The sequence below is a fragment of the Sinohyriopsis cumingii genome, chromosome 1 (assembly GCF_028554795.1).
Source record: "Sinohyriopsis cumingii isolate HCF-2022 chromosome 1, ASM2855479v2, whole genome shotgun sequence".
Classification (NCBI taxonomy): domain Eukaryota; kingdom Metazoa; phylum Mollusca; class Bivalvia; order Unionida; family Unionidae; genus Sinohyriopsis; species Sinohyriopsis cumingii.
In genome coordinates, this window is record NC_142961.1 from 126,130,480 (window position 1) to 126,153,971 (window position 23,492).

A 23,492-nucleotide genomic window follows, 5' to 3' on the forward strand; every position below is an offset into this window, starting at 1 on the left:
TATATTTGTTTTCGGAGTCACCGAAGACAACCCAAAAACATAAACATATTGGTCAATATCTTACATCGTAGGACGGGTCAATGCATTTATCATAAACCACAGCAAACCACAACAAACCTACATCAAACACCTTTAACATGCATTATAATGCTAATTTATCTGAGAAAATATGTTTTAAGTAAACAAAATGTGAAACTTATTATATAATATATGAAGAAATTGGTTACGACTCTATGGTCAAAAAATTAAACACAGAACTACACCTATTTTTACCATAATACTGAGATAAATGTATTTCGATTTGCAGATGTTTTAATAATGATAAAAATGCAAACTAAAACCAGAATAAAACATGAGACCTTAAAACAAATGATGCGAGTTGTATGACCATATAAACACAACATGAAAACACATCACACAAGATTACACTTAATGACTTTATGTGATAAATTGTAAGCAATTATATGAGTCCCTTTGATTCCAAGCATCTCCTACAATAGAATTTACATACAAGATATGAATCTATATGTTTGCATACTACTGAGACTGTCTGATAACTTACCTGATTAATTGCTGCCATTTCTTCAGCTGTTATTACGCTTGTAACTAGTTATGTCCCTTCACCGAAAGCTGTAAGTAAAGCTGATTCAATTTTTTAAGTTACGTATTCCTTGGTAGTGCTTTTTGTGTTCAAGCAGGTTACGAAAATACAAAATCAGGCTAAATAATTTACCGAAGGATAAATTGCTTATATTAGGTAAACAAGAGATAAGTAAAATAATTTTTGACTTCATTCGAATCTAATTATCAAAGCATACTCAGTAAATCAAAGATGGCAAGAAACGAAGAAAAACAGTTTGGTCGCCTGAATCGATTATATTTAGAAAAAGAAAAACAAGGTATGGACTATATTCGGTAAGATAAGTATGACTTACTGACACTCCAAGGTCTGTTTTAATAATTGTGTTTTGTGTAATTATTGCAAAAGATTCAAATTTTCTACTGATACCCGGTTGCATTATAGGGGTTAGTTGCAAAGAAAATTTTGAGTATCCGTCCATGAATCAAGGGATGGGTGTACGTGTTAAACTGTTACAAGTTAGAACCCCCATCCCTTGATTCATGGACGGATACTCCAAATTTTCTTTGTAACTAACCACTGCGGTTGTATCATGGGAGTGTGTTATTTGGATTTTTAACGTAGCTTATTAGAAAACATTTCCTTAAAAAGGATGAAGATGTTTCCATTTTCAAGCAGTGAAACGAACCACATGGGTTTTAATGTCAAAACGACCATCATATGTGTTTGCTGTTTAATTAGGACATGGATAAAATGGACAAATCAATCCTATTATAGTTTTCACCTTGATCCTTAGAAATTTTGTACCCTATTCTACCTCTTAATAATAAAATAAAATAAAAGCACACTAATAATGAAAATAAACAGTTGAGAGTTGTAGATAAGCAGATTGTTTGCATTTATAAAACTGAGCAGACAATTGAACTAAAATTACATGAAGATACATTTTACTTAAATTGTGCAAAACAATTTAATTTTAAGCATTTAACCCTTTACCTCATAGAGCATAGTTACAAAGTGCAGTGCGCTATAAATAGAACACCTGTTACCTATTCGACACCATACGCATAGACCTGCCTGTTAACTTTTAAGCAATGTAGTGTATGTTACGTTTAACAGCAATTTTAACCATTTTACATTTTTGGTACACATCTATTATGTGTGGAAAAATTTAAGAGTAAAATCTGATTGTTATAGCTGTGTAATTATTTTTAACGGAAGAATTTTTTGTGTGCTTTAAAATCTTGAGAGAACTCGTTTACCGTCAAGTCAGTGAGACCGCATGACCAACCATCGCTGCCATTTCTCATACTTGAAATTTACAAGTTTTTTGTCTGTGTCTACATCACTAAGTCATCTGAAATTGATAATTTATAAAAACTAATTGTTGCCTACATCAATATCAGAGCCTTTACCTAAGTTATTGAAGCTTTCATAGTTGTGATTCTAATCGTGAAAACTTTGTAAGTTCTGAATGAAATCCGCGACCTCCATTTTGGAGAGTGTAGAATACAAACAAGTTACTTTAAATAGCAGATATCATCTAGAGCATAAACAGTGGCCATGTGATCTGACATAATTGTCATTCACAGAAATGAATGTAGTATTTAATAGGGGTTTTTCCCTGAAGGTGGTGCTACGAAAACCGGCTTAAAATGGCTGATGTTTACAGCAGATGTCAAACGGCGCTTCCATGGGAATGGAGTAGAGACGTCAGAAGGCGCTTCCATGTGAATGGAGTAGAGGTGTTCAAAGGCGCTTGCATGAGGTATAAGGTTAATTCAACATTGTCAAAACATGGCTCCTGCATCCAGGATGGAAAAAGTTAGTAAAAGGCACATAAAAAAGCAAGATATCAGACTGAGTGGTTTTACGTCTGGTGGTCAAGGACTGAAAGAGCTTAAGGCATGGTCTGTTGAAATATTAACTAATAACCCTCCTGAACCAATCAACATGAGGTTTTCATTAAAAGACTTATAATGATGTTTCATTTGGCCTAAATGAGAATGGTGCTCTTTGACATCCAATATGGACACCATAACCACCATCTTGAAAACCTTGCTATTGCTACTCCTTGTGAATAGATGGTAATACTGACATGAGCTTTCACCCATTCTCATAATCTCATGTCTAGTTTGTCCTCAAGAAAATGGTTTCAGTCTTACATCCAGTATGGCTACCACAGTGGCTAATGTTAAAATCATATCTCTCAGATATATCAAAGATGGTTCTACAACTCACCAGTGAAACAGAAGAGATGGCCTTATCCTGAATTGCATGAATGGCCTTATGAAATGGTCTTATCTTGAATTCTGGAAATTCTTTTCAGAAGTAGAGCTTCAATCCCTTCATGGTACTCTTAATAAATGATTTGTATGCAGAATCAAAAAGTATACATCACATGATTGAACAAACCCTTGGTTTGGTTTGGTGTTTTATGGCAAAGTAACACATGAATTCATGGCAGGGTTGTACTTGAGTCTTGGACCCCTGTCACATCACCCCACCCTGGCACTCAACCCCCACTCCCAATTCCACTGGTGGCCACATAATTTTTATGTTGAAATAACCCAATCAAAAAGTTTGTAAATAAGCTGAACCCTAATATTGGGGTGAAATTACCACTCTATAGCTGAAGTAGGACAAAGTTGGCAAAAATAGGGAAAAGTTTGTGTGTTAAAAGTTTAAATTCTCACTTTCAGCTAATACACATGCTTATTTTCACATCAGATTATTAACATGATCATGAAATATTATTTAAAGTTTATGTAAATATTAAAACTTATTTGGTTTCACTATATACACTGACAATGGCACCCTCAGTGACAGGTTACATTAAAAAATGTGGAACATCTTTCACAACAAATGCCCTCTTTTCATACCATATATATTTGCTTATAAGTTAAGACAAACTGGAAACAAAGATGAACCTGATCTGCCATAGCATAATGCACCTGCAGATCAGGGTAGATGTTGTTTGTTTTACTTATTACTGCTAAGAAACTTCACAGACCCAGATCTGCCATTGCATAATGCGCAGACAGGTTGGGGTCTGGAGTTTGCAGTTGTACTCAGCTTATAAGCGAGTATATATGGTATATCAGTACGATGAAATAATATAATTGGACTTAAAAAATGAACTTTAGCAATTGAGCTGGATGCATCCACTGAGTCATTTGCTTCAAACTGGGTGCAGAAATCCAATTTTCAAGTGTTTTTCAAGGCTCATGTGTGAATTTTGGACATTAATTGATAATTCCATATATAGCAATGTAATTTCAGGTATTTATGATCATCAAATTAGCACCATAATGAACTGCAGAACAAGACTTTTTTCTTGCTTCCCACCTTCCTCTTTTACAGAAAATGAACAGGAAACTTTTACTAATAGTTAATAAAAATAATAATAATAATGATTTTATATTGAAACAAAATGGGTGGAGGTAATATTATGAAATTAGTTTCCAAGCAAAGTAAACTTCACATTTTGGGCATGTTTAGATGAAATGACTGACTTAAGGTGACTAGTTTACCCAAAACATCCTGAGCATGGACCCCATAAGTATTTGGATTCTCCAACATATGTGTATCATTGAAAAGCTTACAAAAAAGCAGAGAGCTTCCCATTTTCATAACAACATATATGTAGCCATTCCATAATAAATTTTTTTTTAATTTTTTATTTTTTTTTGTTGCACTGACTGTTTGGATAGTATGAAACTACTTATCGATAATCACATTTTGTGCTTTGAATTGCTTAAATTCAACACATGATCTAAGAATTATCTTCCTTAGTTGGCTTGGCCTGGCATGACACTAAATAATTTTTTTGACAACTTTACTTCCTATTGACATTCTGTTTCATACTTTGTATTTGAAAATTGAATATAGTTTTAAATAGTGTTCACTGTTCTGGTCTGTTTCTGCTGAAGAGATTCCTTTACTTAAAAACACCAAACTTTAATATGTTTCAAACTAATGATGCCATGTGATCATAGGGAACCATGATTCCAATAATACATGGAAGTAACAAACAAATTTATTATGATACAGCTTAAATTGATATTATGCTAGATGAATAAACAAAGAATTTGGTTTCATTAAGGTATTTTTATACCAGAAACACAACATCAGCTTCTATTACTTCTGCTGTTCAAAATGTAATTTGTCTACAAAATAAGAACAAATTATACAACTAATTTTGGTTTATAACATACAGTTTTTAAAAATCTGCTATACAGGGACATCCAAACTAAATCACAAAAATGTATGAGTGATGAAGGTTTTAGTCAGTTAGAAACCATAAGCCATAACCAAAATGTTCCAGTTGCAATGAAAAACATTTAATGGAAGGGGTACTTGCCACTCCAATGTGGAGGAAGGATGGAATGGATCACCTTTACGCTAAAACATGTGGATTAATGAAAATCTTCTGAACTGTAGTATACTTGATTAATGTAAAAACATGTACTCAGAGCTGTATAATCAAACAAACCCTAAACTAGTCTTGGTCTCCAAGCATTTTCATATTTTCAAAAAGGCCTGAGTATTTTTATAATGAGTGAGACTGTCTTGTAACTTGTGTAAGTTTTATTCTTTGCAGTTTTCACACAATAACCCATCAGATTTTTAGAAAATGCAAATTAGTTTCAAATTAGGGAATAAAATACCAGATTTATTACATTCTTACTGAGTGTTCTGACACTTGCTGAAAATTGCATGAAAGTGATTCACTTCTTTAAATACTATAGATTTTTATACTAACCTTTCAATACAAATACTGTGACTATTTCCGTTCAACAACTTGTCCATACCATCTACATGTCCTAACCATAGCATAATATTTATTTGCAAGACTAAACCTATATGTTGATCATTTGACATTTGTATGTTAACATTTCAGTAGGCAAGTTAAAATTTATGTTATTTTGCCAATGTTTTACATTTTAATATATGAAGGAAATGTCTTAAGTTTCTGCAGTTTGAAGCACTTTTATGGGGGGGGGGCAAATATGAACTTGAAAATAGTTTCAGCACAGTTACATGTTGTTTATTGTCAGTAACCACTACTTTTACACAAGTTTGACATGAAAATTTGTAAATAAAATATTAATAAGGTCATGTTATCTTTTTTCAGAATATCTAAAGAAGCATCCACCAAGACCAAAGTTGGTAAGAATTAAAGAATTGGTTGGGTTTTAGCTCTACTGGTCATGGACCGGAAGAACTTACTTTCATGTATGGAATGGTTTTTCATCCATCCATCTCTTAGCACAAGTTTTTTATCACTACTCATCCTAAACTATCTTGAGGACTGCATGGAACTTTATACACACCTTCATTGATGGTCGAGTTGGTCCTCAATGAGTTTCAAGTGAGAGTTTTGTAGAGATACTGTATATGTGTTCTTTTGGAGGAAATCATCAGCTTTTGAGGAAGGGATTGATGTTCACAGTATAATGTTGAAATTTTGATGAAGAAATGCTTTAGTAGGAACAAAAAGTACAAATACTGTATGCATTATACACTAATACAGTTGTCTTGACAATCAACATTGATATCTTACGTTTTACATTTTCATTTTCAGGAATAAAGTAAAATGTCAGTTCAGATTTTGTTCTGATTTCATACATGTATATAAAGCTTTATTTTAAATTTTTTCAAGAATCCACTGCAGAACTGTGTCACATTTATCATACATACTGTATGTTCACATAGTTTCACATAATGCTTTTGTTTTGATGTTCATGTGCAAGCTGCCATTATCACATTGCTTTATATAAAGAATAATATATAAACAATCAATAAACTTCAGTTTTATAAATTTTAAAGACTTAATCACAATTGTCAAGAACAGTTTTCTTATATCCAGTTGATATACATGTACTATAAATTTATTGTTATTATATAATGATATAACTGTATCCTGTGTTTCGCCAATAATGTATAGTAAGGAAAATGAAAGATCTATAATTGGAAAACATTATTATATTAGGATGGGAAGTATGAACATTAAATTTAAGTGCCCTAATTGATTGAAAAATATTTAAAATTTTCTTGCCCTGATTATCTTGTGGTGAATGAACAAAGATTCCAAGTGGAATGAAAATCCAGGCCTTCTCTCCTTTCCAGTCAATTCATTAAACATCTTTTTTCTTGCCCTGTAGAAATAAAACTATCACAGATAGACAGAACCCCTCTCTATAACCACTGTCAACTTCACTTTTGGATAATGAACAATTTCTTGTAAAATAAGGGTATATTATATGATTTTAACAACACAGACAAATTGGACTCCATATGCAATATCCTGTCATAAAGCTGAAGAAAATATAATCTGAAACAGTATGTTTCACTATACCAACTATTAATAAGATCACTTTATTTGTAATCACTAATGCTGTCTGTTACAATTCTCATCAATATCATCACTGTCTAATATTCACTCTCATGATGTCATTCTACTTATGGTTTTCTGTTCTGTAAAATATCTAAAAGCCGGTCAAATCTGGCTAATTTTTGGTCTTGTTGTTCTCGTAGAAATTGCTCATGCATTCTCCTTTCATTTAACTGCCTCTCACTATGTTCATTCAAAAATTCCAGAATAGAGTTTCCCTTCCACGTTTGCCGGCCAGCAACTTTCTTTTTTTTTTTTAAGGGACAGGAGAAGCTACAGACTCAGAACCTGAACTGTCACTTTCCAAGTTGGTATCTTCTTCATCCTTGTCTTTACAAACTGACAGATTTGTAGAGGATGCCTCAGAAGATGATGACTGACCTGATCAGTGCAAAGTAAAAGTTGGTTGGGTACTTGTTTTTTTTACCAAACAACTGATTCATTTCTCCAAAATATTTACAGGTTTTTGGATATTTGCCTGTCTTAGAATTGTGATCCACTGTTTCCATGTAACTTCTTTTCGGAGATTTCCATTTTGTTTGAGCACTGGCCACCACTTACAGTATATCCTTGTTTTTCCATATCTGCTTCTGTTGAATTCCATATCTGAGCATGTATTTTGCTCTTTTTGAAGAGCTCATCCTTCTCTGAGCGTAAAGCAAACAGCAAATCTGTATCTCCAGATGTCCAGACCTTGGGTGTTTTCTCTGAAGGACAAAAAAAGGCCTAAATAAATTTCACCATTACTGTTGTGCTATATAAAGAGCATATTGAACATCATGATTGTCAGCCAGAGTGCACTGAAAGCTTCTTCTAAGAGAGAAATTAAGAATTGCTTCATCAGTATGGGTACCGAGTTTGATTCCAGTTACATCCAAATGTTGCAACTTTGGAAGGCTTGCTGACGCCTCTTGAACTACTGTTGCTGAAAGACGGTTGAATGATAAATAGAGGTATTCAAGGTTTTTGCCGGCATTTAGAAAATTCAAACTGCTATCTACAATTAAAGAGGAGCTCAAGTCGAGTACTCTCAATGCTTTTACAACAGGCACAAAAGAAACATCCTGTACTGGGCAACTTTCCAAATACAATTCTTCCAAACCAAGAGCACGGTTCAAATTTTGTAAATGGTTATTAAATTCTTCTATGTTGGTGCATATTATCTGGCATGATAAATTCAAGACATGAAGAGAAGAGCATATGCAAACACCTAATATAAATTCCTCTATATCCATGTCTATGTTTACTTCATCTTCAAATATCACTTCTTCATCTGTCTGTCGTAGACGATTGTTGAAGAATATAACAGTCATAAGTAAATTGTGGACTCCAATGTATTGCAGAATCCTAACAAGTATTTTTATGGGCAGGCTCATTAAACCTGCAAAAGAAAACATTGTTGAGAGGACTCTGCAAATAAATATATATTTTTTAACAAAAGTGGTATTGGTAAAAAAAAATGACAAGTTTAAAGGTCAAAATCATTTCAGGGCTAACGCTACCCACTTCCTTTTATTTTGTACAATTGTATTACATAAACTAATGTCAAAGAAACTAACATGATTGCTATGATTTTTTGACAATATAATAAGTGAACCCATTAAGCTGACATTTTATTTTATTCCCAAATGTATCTTGACATCTGTATTTTGACATACCATTGTTTGATAGCTCTACATCAGTATCACATGACATGTGATTTGTAGCTTAAGATTTGAGACTAGTAGCTGAAGTATTCTGACATGTCCCAGGGCCCGGTGATAACATCACCTCATTCAAGATTTTGGCAGCAAAGCTGCTGTCTGCAAAGTATAAATAAAAGCATAATATATGCAATGTTTCAGTCTGTTCCAAGATCACACCTACAACAAGCAGGTGTGGGTTGTCGCCACAAAAACACATTCCGGGTATAATGTTCTGGACATTCGAGTGTCGAGAACGATGCCAGAACATGTACCAGTGTGAAGAACAGTCCTCTTGAATGCATCCTTAGTATTCTAGAGTGCCATACATTTTTCTGTGTGTCAAAACTTCAGTCTTTAGAGTCCTGACGTTTATAATGCCATCTAGTTGATTTATTTTGCTTCTTATTTACTAGATATTAATATATGAGAGATAATACCTGGCTAGACATTGCAGTGTTATTATTATAATTTGTATTATTAGCTTGACTGGTCATCGACTAAATGCTTATGAAACAGATTGTTGTCCATCAACCATGCATTAAGAAGCAGAAGTTTTTTTTTGTAATGGCTCCAAAACAGCTTGGATGATTACCATGAAACTTTACACACACCTTCATCTAAAATAGGAAGTACACTGATCTGGCATTCATTATGGCAACCACAGTAGCCATGATGACAGATCCTGATATTGATATAGGGTTTTTGCTGGAAGACTTATTATGGTGTCCAGTTCATCCAAAATGAAACTCACACTGATTTGACATCCAATATGGCTACCATAGTAGCCATCTTGAAAATCTTGTTAATGCAACACCTTCTAGATGGAAAGTCATCTCAACAATATGTTTTCACAAGATGACTTATAATGATACTGTTGGTCCTAATGAAAACTATGACAAACTAACATCCAGAATAGTCACCTTGGCAGCCATCTTTAATTCTTGTTATTGCTACTCTTGAATGGAAAGTCACAATGACACTGGGTTTTCAGCAGAATGATTGTGATATCAGGTTGCCCCTGACATCAAATATTGTTACCATGGCTTCATTATAAAATTCTTTTTTTAACTACTCATAAAGTAGTCATGTGGTCATGAGGTGTTCACCAGAAGACATTATGGTATTTAGTTGGTCCTGAGTGAAAATGATGCTGATCTGACACTACCTATAACCACCTGGTGGCCATATTGAAAATCTTGTTATTGCTACTCATCCTGAATTGATGACCATATCAGTATGCAATTTTCACCAAAAGACTTCCTATAAGATCGTCTTGATCCTAACTGCAAATGGTGCCAGTCTTTTTTCAAATATGGCTACCATGACAACCATTTTGAATACCTGGTTATTGCTACTCGTACTGAATGGATGGTTATATTGGCATGGGATTCACACCCAAAGACTTGTTATAATGTCTGGTTTGTTCTAGAGGAAGATGGTGTGATCTGTTGGCTACCACATTGGCTCATTTGAAAATCTTGTACCAGAGGAATATCAAAGGTGGTTTCTAAACTCTGCTGTTCAAATGAAAGAAATGGTCTTATCTAGAACTCCAGAAAATTATTTTTGGAAAACACTTTGAAAGCCGACTTAAATGGTCACCTTTAAGAGAGGCCGTCTCTGATAAAAGCTTACTTTTCATAGAACCAAAATAGTATACTTGTACCATATTGGCCCATCTAAATTGTATACCAGAGTTTCAGTTATACAATTTTTTCTACAAAAGATGAAGAATCAGTTCATACTTCATCCTATCTGTCTTCATGACACTAGAGTTATGTCATTGTAAGATAAGTCTTTCAAAACAACAAAAGAGACAAGTTGGGAGTTTTTTGTTTGTTTTCTTTTGTTAAAAAATTACCAATTAATCCCTTTTCTATTGGTACCAATCATGCTTTGATTACCTACTACTTGTACATACATATATCTTTTGAATATTTATATTTCATTCTCTGGTGTTATTTATCATATAGGGTTACTCAGGTGAACTTGTAGAACAGTGAGATAGCTGTTGGTCATATTTGTGAGCAGTTCACAATAAGATCTTTTGAGTTCCAGAGTCTTAAGTATTTGCTAAATCTGTCTTTTTTTCAGATTTCGTTAAACAGTGCAGAAGAAATCAAGAAATGGCTTCCCAGCATCAAGACAGATATTGATTTCTGTTTAAAGGTGCAGAATTTCATCTGTCGTATTTGTCTCGCTCACTTTCAGACCTATTGCAAGTTATAGTATCTAGTGTGTTTAGTATAGTCCAACCCGTCCTTATATGGTAGGTCATTCGTGGGACTGTCAGAAACTGGCCATTATGAGCAGGTAATTAAATATACTGGTTTTATGTGTGCTTTGTTCAAATTGAGACCTATTGTATCTGACCTTTATACACAGGTTACTGTATGGTTAAGTGTACACAATAGGGCTGGATGAACTAAAAACTTGTATGCAAGGTCGCAAAGTTTAGCTGTGTCAAGCATGAAGAACCCAATAGCACAGGCAGACAAATAATAACATCTTCCATCTTTTGAATTAGTATTTGTTTTTCACTATATGGAACTGTGTCTGGCATCCCCTGACAGAGCTTGTTAAACCTGTTAACACAATTTTTATTTTTTAATGTGTTCAGAATGCACAGATAGGCATATATTGATTAGTCAGTGTTTGTAAATCTGTAAATTCGAAAATGTCAGGTTGTGAAAGCATGTTGGAGAATATGAGGAAGCAACAGATGGAGCAAGAACAGAGCAGGCTGTCAAGAACATTGGGTGTTGGGCAAGAACAGAGCAGGCTGTTAGGAACATTGAGTGTTGGGCAAGAACAGAGCAGGCTATCAAGAACATTGGGTGTTGGGCAAGAACAGAGCAGGCTATCAAGAACATCGCATGTTTGGGAAAAACAGAGCAGGCCATCAAGAACATTGGGTGTTGGGGAAAAACAGCAAGCCATCAAGAACATTGGGTGTTCGGGCAAAAAAAGAGCAGGCTATCAAGAACATTGGGTGTTCGGGAAAAACAGAGCAGGCTATCAAGATCATTGGGTGTTCAGGAAGGACAAAGCAGGCTATGAAGAACAGTTCATGTTTGGGAAGAAGTAGATGAGATGCTGTTCCAGTTTGTTTGGACAGAAAGACAATCAGTCAGTAGTGAGGACTTTGAAACCAAGCCACAAAAAATGGAATCCACTAAAAAAACACAGACATTTTAACTTAAAATTTGCATAAAATGGCTTCCAAAGAGCATATTGACAAAGAGCTGAAGTCAGTGATGACAGAGAATGTGTTTAGATGCACAGTAGGTCAGGTAGTGTTCAACATCAGTAAAGATGTCTATAAAAATAAATGTAAGAAGTGAATGAGGAAGTGGAAAGAGCTGGACAAGAGTTAATGGAGTTTCAGTTAAATAATGATAACCTGAAACAAAACTTCAGGGTATGGAAGCTGGATAGGTAATTAAGAAAGAAGAGATTGCTGGATTACAGACTCATATTGATGTTTTATAAACATAGACTGAGGAACAGGAACAGTATATGAAAGAGAACATCCTAATTACTTATGAATTTGAAGATAAAGGATATTAGGGAATTAGTTGATACAGTTGTGGTGACAGTGGTGGTATTACTCAGAAGCAGTATAGGAATGAAGATACCTCTTGAGGACGTAAACATCATTCATTGCCACAGTAGCAGTTGTGAACTCACAGCAGGTGGAATGAGATGCATTGCCCTCTACCTCCACCTTAAAGACCATCATGGTCCAATCTACATTCATAACTTTCAGTATTGATTCTCTTTAATGATCAGGTTAATAGAATTTTCAACAAACCACCATCCCTCAATCTCAGCTACAGTGGAGAAATTAGCAAGGCAACCAACAAAACTCAACGGAGATGCCCCTTGAGTGCATGCCACTGGGAAGCAGTCCAACTGAATTACAACTGTCGAAAACCTCAGTTCTCCTGAATCAAGTCGAAGAGTTAAAGGGAAATCGATTGTTTTCACCAGCTTTCCACGAGACCTTCCTTATTTCAAATGACATATATGCCCCCTCTTATCATAGATCCCAGTATGGAGACCTGTAACTAAAGAAGTATAAATTGCAGTTAGGTCACTAAAGAAAGGTAAGTCAGCGAGCATTGACAACATACCATCAGAGTTCATTCAAGCAGGAGGAGAAGAGATAGTCACAGTCCTGACAACAATCTGCAACAAGATATGGCAGACAGGAGAATGGCCCACCACATGGACTCAATCCTTGGTCATTATGCTTCGCAAGAAAGGAAACCTACAGCTATGCCAAAACTATGGAACCATCAGTCTGATCAGTCACCCGAGCAAAGTCATACTGAAGATAATTCTCAAAAGATTAAAGCTTCAAGCAGAGAAAATAATTGCTGAAGAGCAGGCAGGCTTCTGAGCAGTAAGGAGCACCGCAGAACAAATCTTCAATCTCAGACTCCTTTGCAAGAAATACCTTCAGCATCAGCAGAATCTATACCACGTCTTTATAGATTTCAAAAAGGCTTTGATAGGGTATTACATGAGGCCATTATGGACATCTATGAGAAGCAACCCCAGTCATTTTTCTGATACTGAAATAACTGCAAACACTTGATTTCTTCATATAGATCTGTTTAACAGCATTCCAAAACAGTTTAGTATTTTTAAATATCTCTGTTAGAAAAAAGGTTATGCAACTTTTAATTTCCAATATATTTACAAATTTCACGAATTTTTGTCTTATATAAATGTATTCAGGTTATGTGGCAGTCATGGAACCAAAGTAAAATGTTCTTTCCATAAAAATATTATAACTTTCTTTTTTGTTGAGATATTATTATGAAATTTGATATTCTGATTGCATTTTTCCTGCTGCAATTGCTGTCATTAAATCTGTTGTCCGACTTCAGTATTTTCATTTATAAATGAAAAGCATATAAACATTTCACATCTTTTATGACATTTAACTTAATACAAATATATCACTTTAGCAATAGTTCATATGTATGTAAAACAACTTCAAAAACAAAAAGAATGCAATGTTTATTCATAATTGTCATTGAAACAGTGTTGCAAGACCTAATTTCTTGAATAGGATTCAATTTTGTTTCATCTTCTAAATCCTGTGATGTTAGCTCCTTGCAGAATGGACCAGGAAATGCTACCATCTTTCACTTAGAACTAACATTTCAATATAATTTATTGAAATAATAATTTATTTATGCAAAATAATTTGTTACTTTTTATTACTTTCAGACCTTGAATTTTTTGGTTTTGTATTTTGAAAACATTATTGATCCTATCAAATGTTATCAATGCATTTGGGAATTTAAGAACCCACTTAAAGTGTGCATGTAGTTACTTTACTACAGTCGTCAAAATAAAAAATAAAAAATTGTTATTCTGAAACTTTGCATTTGTCTGATAGTGATGCGATTTTTTTATTGTTATTTCATCAGACAATATCTCATTACAAAATTTAAACAAATGCAATAACATATTGAATATAAGGTTGAACGTATTTTAAAACCGATGATCGTTTGCCAGTTCAGATATTTACAGCATCGAAAATCTATGCTTTGCATATTCATTTTGCAACTGTGTATTGTCTAAACCATACAGCAAGCATTAATATGATAAAAACTATTTTAAAAAATTGTGTTAGCATGTTCTTCTGGCACACCAATTTGTATGAAATTAATAATAAGTTTAGTTTTGGAACATCAGTAGTGGAAAAGTTATCATTGTTATCAGCTGTTAGAAAATTCAAATATTTTACAAATTCATTGCTTTGCTTATTGTGTTTGGTTTATAAATATTTCCGATATACAAATTTGGTAGCAAAATAAAGCTTAGAATATTCCGATTTTGACAACGTATGATGCATTTATTTAAATTGCCAAACTTTTGGTCAAATCTTTGTAAAGTCAGAGGGATTATTCCTTTGTGTAGGAATATCTTAGGAACATGCTACACCCACAGACTGAAGTGTTTGCATCTGCTCTGATTGGATTGAAAATTTCATGAATATTCATGAAGTTTTAATAACCTGCATTTTGTAACAAAGAAGAGAGGTGTCACGCAACTGCTGCATGATCAGTGCTTATTTCCAATGACGCATGAAATCTGTTACTTTTGATGATTATAATGTAATAATTCCATTAATATAGCATCAGATATAAAAAGAAAACTTGCCCATTATAGATAATTTTATTAGCTTTTACAATATATAAAATGTGTTGCAATCAGATGATTATATTTATTGCAATGAAAATTCTACACTTGGTCAACAGTTTCATCAGATTTCCAAGTAAACTGTCATCTTGTACATGTTAGACTGGGGTTGCTACTGTGAGGAAGTACAGCATCAGCTCAAACCTGTTGCAGGTTGTTGAGCACCTCTATGACAGAGCCACCAGTGCTGTCCTCATCAATGGCAGTAGAGAAGATTGGTTTCAAACAACAGTTGGAGTCAGACAGGGATGTCTATTGTCACCTACTCTTCAGCATTTTCCTGGAAAAGATCATGGAGGATGCCTTGCATGATGACAAGGGCACTGTCAGCATTTGAGGAAGAACAATCACTATCTCCACTTCACAGATGATATTAATGTTTTAGCAGGAGATGAACAAGAGCTGGAGGACTTGGTTGAATGCCACGACACAACCTCCACAGCATATGGTATGGAGATTAGCGCTGAGAAAACCAAACTGATGACAAACAACTCAGTGCAAAAATAAAGGTCAGCGGTCATATGCTGGAAGGAATCACGAGCTTCAAGTACTTGGGATCAATTATCACAGACGAGGGCTCCAAACCAGAACTGTTTTACAGGATTGCCAGACAACAGCAGCAATAACAATGTTGAGACCAATATGGAAAGATACCAACATTACTTTTGGTTCCAAAATAAGGCAGATGCACACAGTTGTCATATCCATCTTTCTGTATGCTTGTGAAACATGGACGTTCACATCAGATCTACAAAGAAGGATTCAAACTTCTAAATGAGATACTACCAACAGAGAAGTCCACAACAGGATCCAGTGAGCGATCGGATCCTATGAAGACCTCTTAACCACTATAAAAAAGCATAAACTGAAGTGGTACCATCATGTCTCAAGATCATCTAGACTGGCAAAAACGATCTTGCAAGGCTCAGTGTGAGGGTGCAGAAGAAGAGACAAACAGAAAAAGAGGTGGGAAGACAACATTAACTCAATAACCCCAGGAGGTTTTTGTCATTTTTGCCTGAAATTCGGGTAGGAAACACATTTTGGGGGCTATTTCTGAACACATTCTAATACATTGACTTCCTAGAGATTTCTCGTTAGCCTAATGCCTAGTTGTGTTAGAAACATCGTTTTTCATTGGTTATTTTGCTCGCGCATAAGCAGAAGGGTAAAAGTTTTCTTTTGTGGTTTTCTTTTTTGCTTAACGGACCCATTAATTTAGTATTGAGACCCCTCTTTATTCCAGATGCCCACCTTATCCTACTTTTTGCAAAGGTTCGCCTGTCTGTGTGCAGTTTAGACCAGTCTGCCTTAGGTCTGAGGCCAAAAAGTCCAAACACAAAATCAGATTCCATCCTCAGCCGAAGTTTGGGTGAGAAAAAAATGGGTCCAAAAAATCAGGTTTTTTCTCTCTATAATTTTTAGTGCAACTAGAATGTCTAGATAATTTGGTATCATTGTAGAGCTACATCTGTCTACCTTTCTATAATACCACCCACTTTAGTGTATCATTCATGACCTTGATGCTACAGAGCTCGGCAGTCAGCTACTACCTCCTGTCACGTAAATGCGGTGCCAGGGGTTAATGAGTTAAGGAGTGGACAGGCATGGAATTTGGAGATTCTCAAATGGCAGTAGAGAGCAGGGAAGATGGAGAGAATTGGTTGTAAAGTCAAATTTGGTGCCTCAACGACCTCTTGGGTTAAGGAATTGGTGATGATGATGAGTATGGAGAAGGATCCAATGTTTCGTTGCTGAATGGGGAAGATTTACCATGACAACATGGGAATCTGACAATAGTTCCCTGGGCACTCAGTATTACATTCAGTGCACCTACAAAGCCTTGGGCCAAATTACTTTCAGCTACAACACAGCACATATCACTTTTGACATCAACCTAAGCACAGTCAACTCTGTTACACTCTTTGCTTCATGATGGAATGCAAGAAGTTCTAATGCGGTCTATTGTGAAGACTATACAATTAGTGTGGACTTACAAGATGTGAGATTTCACATCCCCACTCAAACGGCTTTCATAAGTTCTACTGGCTGCCATGTATAACCTTTTGAGTGCTGAAAAATGGTGTTAACCCACAACAACAGTATACTTTCCCTATTAGGGAATCTCCTTGTATATTATGATAGAGGGTTACAGGTTAAGTGTGTTTAATACATGTGAATGGATACGTGTTAGAGAAGTGGAGTGCATACATTTCATTTGAGGCCCTAGCTCATCAGGATAATTATTCATGCATGAACTGGACTTGTAATAGCAGTCATACTGATATTCACTCCAAGACTAATCTCAGCCAGTGACTTCCATCCAGTAAAATCAGCCTTTTTTTTTGGTGGATAATAATGCAAGAATCTGAAACAGATTTTATAAACAAAGATTTTAAAAAATGAAAAGGAAACAGTTCATCTTGAGTTTAATATCATCTACTCTGTTCTCAGAGGAAAATAATCTTTTCTATTGTTTAATGTCTTTAATGTCCTGTAACAGAAGTAAACAGAAGTTTTTGTCTGAATTTATTTTCTTCACAGTAATTACTGTTTGTAATGGCTGCTGGAGATGAATGAATGCTTTACAGATGTGAGCCGTATAATTGTTCATTATATTCTGGTTGATTTTTTTTACATAGTCTTATGTGACAAAAACCCTTTTAGCACTGTCAAGCAAAGACTGCTAAAGACATACTATTTGTTAGTCATTTTTCTTGTCATATGTAAATGACCTAATTAGATTTTCAAGCCATATAGCAATATTTCCATTTTGTGTTCATTTTATGGTACTTTTTTCACCTAAACTTAAAACCCAGTTAGCACAACTAAGGAATGCGTACTTGATGTACATGAATGAATTCTGATTGCATGTTTGCATGCATATGCAAAGGACCTGATTAGATTTCATGCTAGTACAACAATTTTTCAAACTGTTTCTAATTTTATGAAATTTTTGGGAACTTTGGCTATTTCGTCTGCAGTGGGAGCATACATAATTTGCAAACACAGATCTAGTTCTCTTTGCCTGGAATGATACTTTATGTAATAGCAAAAAAATGTACATTTTCCCCATTGTATTTAATGTAAAACTCGGAACAATCAACATTAAATTAATTCAAGTCCTTAAGAATGGTCAAGGTCATTTGAAAGTGAAAACATCTCTTTGTCAGCAGGGGAGAAGGCAAGATATATAATTCCTTGGAATTTCTTGTTTTGTTCTTTAATACTGGATAGCATGATGACAAAACTGACTTTCTAAACATGTAGAAGTAAACTGAAAACTTTGTTAATGAACATAAAACAGTTTCTCCTATTTTCTTTCATTTTTATCTTTTTTAGACTATATTTTGATCCTTGTATGTATGTATTGGCAGATAATACATAGTATAAAACTTTTAAAATCTAGAACCAGTCTGCCTACAGATGGGCACTTTGTAAACATCTAAGAATGTTATTTCATAATGGTTTCTCCTTAGCATACAGAGGTGATTTTGTTAAAAACAATAATTTATTGGACATTTGTGGGATACAGGGATACAATTGCTGGAATTTTCATGGTTGCTTGATTTTTACAACAGGATAATGGTGTGATGCTTCAGTACTGTGCTCTTTAGGTTTGTGGTATAAATATTACTTTCCTTATCAAATGTGGCTCTTCCTCAGTGATTCTCAATTAATAGAAGGATGTGTATTTTCCTTTGTGTAGACTAGCTCCACCTCTATCATTTGATCCTATGTGAAAAAAAAGGGTTTTAAGAAATACCGTATATATTTGCTTATCAGTTGAGTCCAGCTGCAAATTGCACAGACCCAGATCTTCAGTCACATAAAGCGAAGCCAGATCTGGGTATGTGCAGTTTGTTACAAATAATCAGTATAACAAGCAACATAGACCCTTATCTGCCAGCACAGTATTGTAAAATACTAAGAAATTAAGTGACATATTATTGGTGTAAAATCTTAATAAATGGCAGGGGTTATTGTTGGTAAAGTCTCAGTAAATTAGTGGCAGGGAGATATTATTTTAAGCATTTGTCCAGCACACTTTGTTTTAGCAGCAAATGTAGACTGTGTGCTTCTGACACACTTTGAAAACTCTTCCAGAGAGTATAAACGGTGAATTTCTGAGGCAATATATATTTACAGACTTGTATGAATTGTATTGGAAACCTCCGTAAACAATAAAATGGATAATACATCAATGATCAGTCTGCAGGACCTAGCTACTTTTACATTCCTCCATGGAATGAAATTTTAAATGGATGCATATTGATATGCACCACATAGCAATATTGAAAATAGGCTCACTTTGACCTCATTTTTTGTACAAGAAACACCCATGTTTCATCGAAATTAACCTAAGAAAATAAAATTTGCCTGGAATGTAATGAAACATTTTCTATGGTTGTATTTTGGCAAGGACAATACAAAACAGTTTGTCTCGTGGGTCGGTGGTTCTTTCTGGGGTCTTCCCGGGTTTTTCCTCCACCATTAATACTGGCCGCCATGTATAACCTATCGTGTGCTGAAAAATGGCGTTAAACCCTATAACAACAACAAAACAGTTTGTTACTGTGACCATTTTCTTGCTATGCAACATTTAAATTAATCTACACATATGGTTGCAACTTGTATCGGGAAACCTAAAATTAAATTGAAATACAACCAGGTCTGCAGAACCCTTACAGAATTTAACCAACTGTGAGCTGTTTTTTATTGTTGAAAACTTCATCGTCTGGTGGCAAAGTTACAACTAAATCTCAGAACATCAAACATTCATTTGTTTCTAATTGCTGAAGTTGTTGGTATGGAGTTTCTGTCATTGTAATTCACAACAGGCTTCTTTACTATCTTTTTTTAGCAATCACAGGTTGCATGCTACCCAGATACAAAAATAGAAGAATTTTCCCAGCGTATAGAAGCTTTGAGTCGGGAGTACAAGGCCTTTATCAGGAAACTTAAGCAGCTTGACCCCAGTGTTGATGTTGTCCCTTGGACAGAAAGAGCATATAGCAACAAGAGGAACAGATGGGCAGAAAAAACTTCACAAGGTAGTAAATATTTTCTAACCGAACATTCAGTTTGAATTCTTACAGATGATGTGAGATAGTTGCACTTCTGTTTGGTGACAGAAAAGTGTAAGTTCCTTTTATCAAGATAATTTGATGCAGTGTTCGTTCTTACTTAATGTTACACTTTAAGTGTGGGATAGCAGATTTCCCACAGTTTTTTATCCTATATTCCCAAAATTTCAAATATACGTGCCACATTGGTGCACTTTTTTTGGTCAGAAAAAGAATGCAACTACAAATTTTCTTTTGGTGGATGTCTACACATGTCTTTCTTGGCACTAGCAATGGCCAGAGTAACTAAAGATGATAAAAACTGTAAGATGGCAATAAATATCCATTTTAAAACAATGTATCTGGCAACGAAAATGCTAAAGGCCTCTGGCAGTCAGCTGAGTACAGTGTGGAATCTTTGACATCCACTAGTGTAATGTATTTTATGAGGTTAAATTGACACCTACAGCTAGGAAAATTTAATTTGTTTTGAGGTTTAATTGATGATAAAGAGACTCATTTTATGTAAATACACAATTTGTAATTTAATTCATGATTTAATAATTTGAAAAATAAGATAGTCAAGGAAATGTTATTTATTGTAATAAATGCTAGTAGACAGAGCTCCCTGGAACCTGAGTTTCCAGGTCAGATATGCAAATTTTAAAAGGATTTACCCTTTCTCCCTGTTACACATCCTTGTGATGTGCCTCATTTTTCCCTGGGACACTCCCTTTTTCATATTGTGGTTATTCACGGCCAGTCTGAAGAATAGCAAAAAGCTAGATGTAAGTAAACAGGCATGACTAATCAAAGTTAATCCTTATCACTATAACTATCTTGTAAAATGGACTGCCCCTCTGATGGCTGCTCTGACATGCATCAAAGAAACCGAAGTTCAATTGAGTGTGTTTGTAAGCACCTGTAATTATTTGCCAAATAAGTAATGCCCAATTTTGTGTAACAATATTTTAATTAAATTGATGATGAGATGAGAACAAAACTCATGAAAGCAAATCAAAGCTTTCTCTGAGTTTGATTTGGACATTATTGTCAAACCATCAATATACCATACTAATAATATGTACTTAAGTATGTGTGATTTGCACTACGGTGTCAGTAGAGACTTTTTAAAGAGTGTAGAAAATTATGTCAGTCCATGAATTGGGTCACCTTTGTTCTGTAGGGCCAACTCTTAAGGCCTTTAACACTCTTTACTAATTAACTTGTATATTTTGAATTAGTTTTTTGCACATATGCTGCTTGGTATATTTCATTTTCATGCCTTCTTTTTTTCATCTAATGATGGAAAGTTTCATTTATACATATATGTACATTATGGTATAATGCCAGGTGTTTACTCATAATAGTTTCTTTACTATGAATGGAGGTGCTATTTACATGCAGAGAAAGCTAGGAAGTATTCTAAATGATCGTTCTTGCGATTGATATTAATTACAGATAATTTCATTGTTGTGGTTTATTTTTTGTTTTTGGTGTTTGTTATGGGGTTAAAAAGGTTATAAATTTACATGTATAATGATTTCTTAACATTCCATTTACTGAAAAATATTTTCTTTTTAGAGTGATATTATAAATGGCTTAAAATATAATTCTGATATCTATTAAAATTATGATCATGCACTTTTTTTCCCTTTCTATCCTATTATAAGTGAAGGACTCTCAAGTTTATTCCAGGGACTTTCAAAAATAAGTTGGAGACTCTTGAATTTCCAGAGTAAAGTGTGCAGGACTCTTCATCCTGAAACTCTCTTGAGAGTCCAAGTAGTAATGAGTTAAATGAGAGACAGATATGGATTGGAAAATGACATCTTGTTCTTTTTTAGTTTACCAGATATTCAAGCATGTTAATGTTTTTATGAGTTGTTTTGAGCAAGCACATGATCAAACCTTTAAGTATTGAAGGAAAAATATATTACAGTGCAGACATCAAAGTTAAGGTGGCAAAACTGTCAAAGCAAATAAGATTATCTTATTTTTAGTATTAAAACATGCAGTATGTTCTAAGTTTTCTTTTTTCCCTTTAAAACATTGTTTGTCCCCCAAATTTGGAGACAGTGTCGTTGCCCGTAGGATGCAAGGTTCAATGCTGCTTAATTGCTTTATCCAAACTTATTGATTAGAATAAGGTGTAGAACTTGATACTGAGAGAACTTAGTTTAATTTTGGGTGGGTGCTTTTTGTGACTAAGTATTTTACTGAGTTAGACCCCATTTTTGGGAACAAAGAGCATTGTCCTTGTATTTTAATTTGTTTTCTTCATATATGCATTATTTAAAAGGGGCATATCTAACCACACAACACATTTCAAGTTCTTCAGTTAATTACTTACATAACTGAACAGCAGTGGTTCTTAACCCACGAGTTGCCATGCTTTTCTGAATGGATCACCCAGTTCAATCTTTTTAATTTTACCTTTTTTTTTTTTTTGCATTTGATGTGTGGTGAGTCTAACACCACAAACCTAATCGGGTCACTGTCCAAAAAGGTTAAGAACTGCTGTTCTCCAGGACTATTTTAGGTAGTAACATGCATTAAAAAGTTGTTTTTGTGTACAACTTTGCTCCGCTATAGCAGGAAGGTGATATTCACCCTGTATTACGGACCATTGGAGTCTTTCAAGAATGCACTCGATTTTCATTGAGTTGACAGATGGACAGATCTACCATTGTTTCAAGTTTAAAATATGGCAGTGGCTAGCTGTGTCTTTTCTTCTTTCCAGATGAACAAATATCACCATCTAAGAGAACTAAGGAAAATGAAACCAAGAGTAGGGAGCTAAACAACAGTAACAATGAACGGACAAAGTCAAACATGGAAGGATCGGTTGAATGTGTGACCTTGAACTTCAGCCCCATTCACACCCCAGTATTGGATACTGATGAGGTATACAAGAATTGCTATGGTTATAATGACATACAGCCTGAAGTAGTGTACAATTCCAACCCAGATCTCATGGACAGACCTCTGGAATTTGCAAAACAAGCAAAAATGTTATGTGAAGATGGTGGAAATGTGTTGCAAAGAGATTGTAGTTCTGAACCAAGGGAACACAAGTCAGTTAGTCCTAGTGATACAACTCAGAAGAAGGATTGTGGTTCTTTAATTGCTTGTGATAAAGATAGTAATCAAGTGCAAGCCCATGTTAACTTGGTTTCATGCAATGGAAGTTTGAACTTACCATATTCTGACTCCTCATCAGATGAAACTGAGGATCATGAAAACAGATAATATTTCTTTTTCTTATTTATTTGCAATAAATAGTTACAAATGAATGTTATTTTATGTATAATTTTGTCGATACCCCATCATTATTTATTTATCTTGATTTATTATGTTTAGTCTAAATGTAATTTGTTAAATGAAGTTTCAGCTTGGCACTTGAGGCACTTTCCTCAAATTTCTTGAATGCATTATTTTAAAAGTTGAGCACCAACTAGACCCTACAGTGGCCAAAGAGGTTATAGCGTCCACCTCAGATGAAGGAGGTTGCTTGTTCAAACCCTGGCTGAGTCATACCA

General features: G+C 34.6%; 2 protein-coding genes across 4 annotated transcripts in view; one reads left to right on the forward strand and one right to left on the reverse strand.

Annotated features, from left to right (window-relative positions):
* LOC149807830 (general transcription factor IIF subunit 1-like) overlaps nt 1-695 on the reverse strand; it is a 37,866-nt gene extending 37,171 nt beyond the window's left edge. Inside the window, exon 1 of the mRNA XM_089971064.1 lies at nt 563-695. Within this exon, the coding sequence (XP_089827190.1) occupies nt 563-580 (18 nt within the window). The 5' untranslated portion in view covers nt 581-695. The remainder of the gene's footprint in view (nt 1-562) is intronic.
* Nucleotides 694-23,246, forward strand: LOC149807831 (uncharacterized). Of its 3 annotated transcripts, none has more exons than XM_089971088.1 (5): nt 702-899; nt 5,718-5,752; nt 10,757-10,831; nt 19,749-19,941; nt 22,694-23,246. In XM_089971088.1, the coding sequence occupies exons 1-5, from the start codon at nt 833-835 to the stop codon at nt 23,200-23,202; spliced, it is 879 nt and encodes a 292-aa protein (XP_089827214.1). In that variant the 5' UTR covers nt 702-832; the 3' UTR covers nt 23,203-23,246. The 3 variants fall into 3 exon arrangements, with proteins under 3 accessions (XP_089827236.1, XP_089827214.1, XP_089827225.1); XM_089971099.1 differs by having other exon boundaries at nt 716-899; nt 19,749-19,938; XM_089971110.1 differs by lacking the exon at nt 10,757-10,831 and having other exon boundaries at nt 694-899.
* Nucleotides 23,247-23,492: the final 246 nt, after the last annotated feature.

What these genes read in the sequence shown, in the direction of transcription:
- LOC149807831 (XM_089971088.1), top strand. Translation starts at nt 833, where the DNA reads ATGGCAAGAAACGAAGAAAAACAGTTTGGTCGCCTGAATCGATTATAT. An exon ending in ATCCACCAAGACCAAAGTTG is followed by an intron (nt 5,753 to 10,756) that starts GTAAGAATTAAA and finishes TCTTTTTTTCAG; the next exon opens with ATTTCGTTAAACAGTGCAGA. An exon ending in AGAAAAAACTTCACAAGGTA is followed by an intron (nt 19,942 to 22,693) that starts GTAAATATTTTC and finishes TCTTCTTTCCAG; the next exon opens with ATGAACAAATATCACCATCT.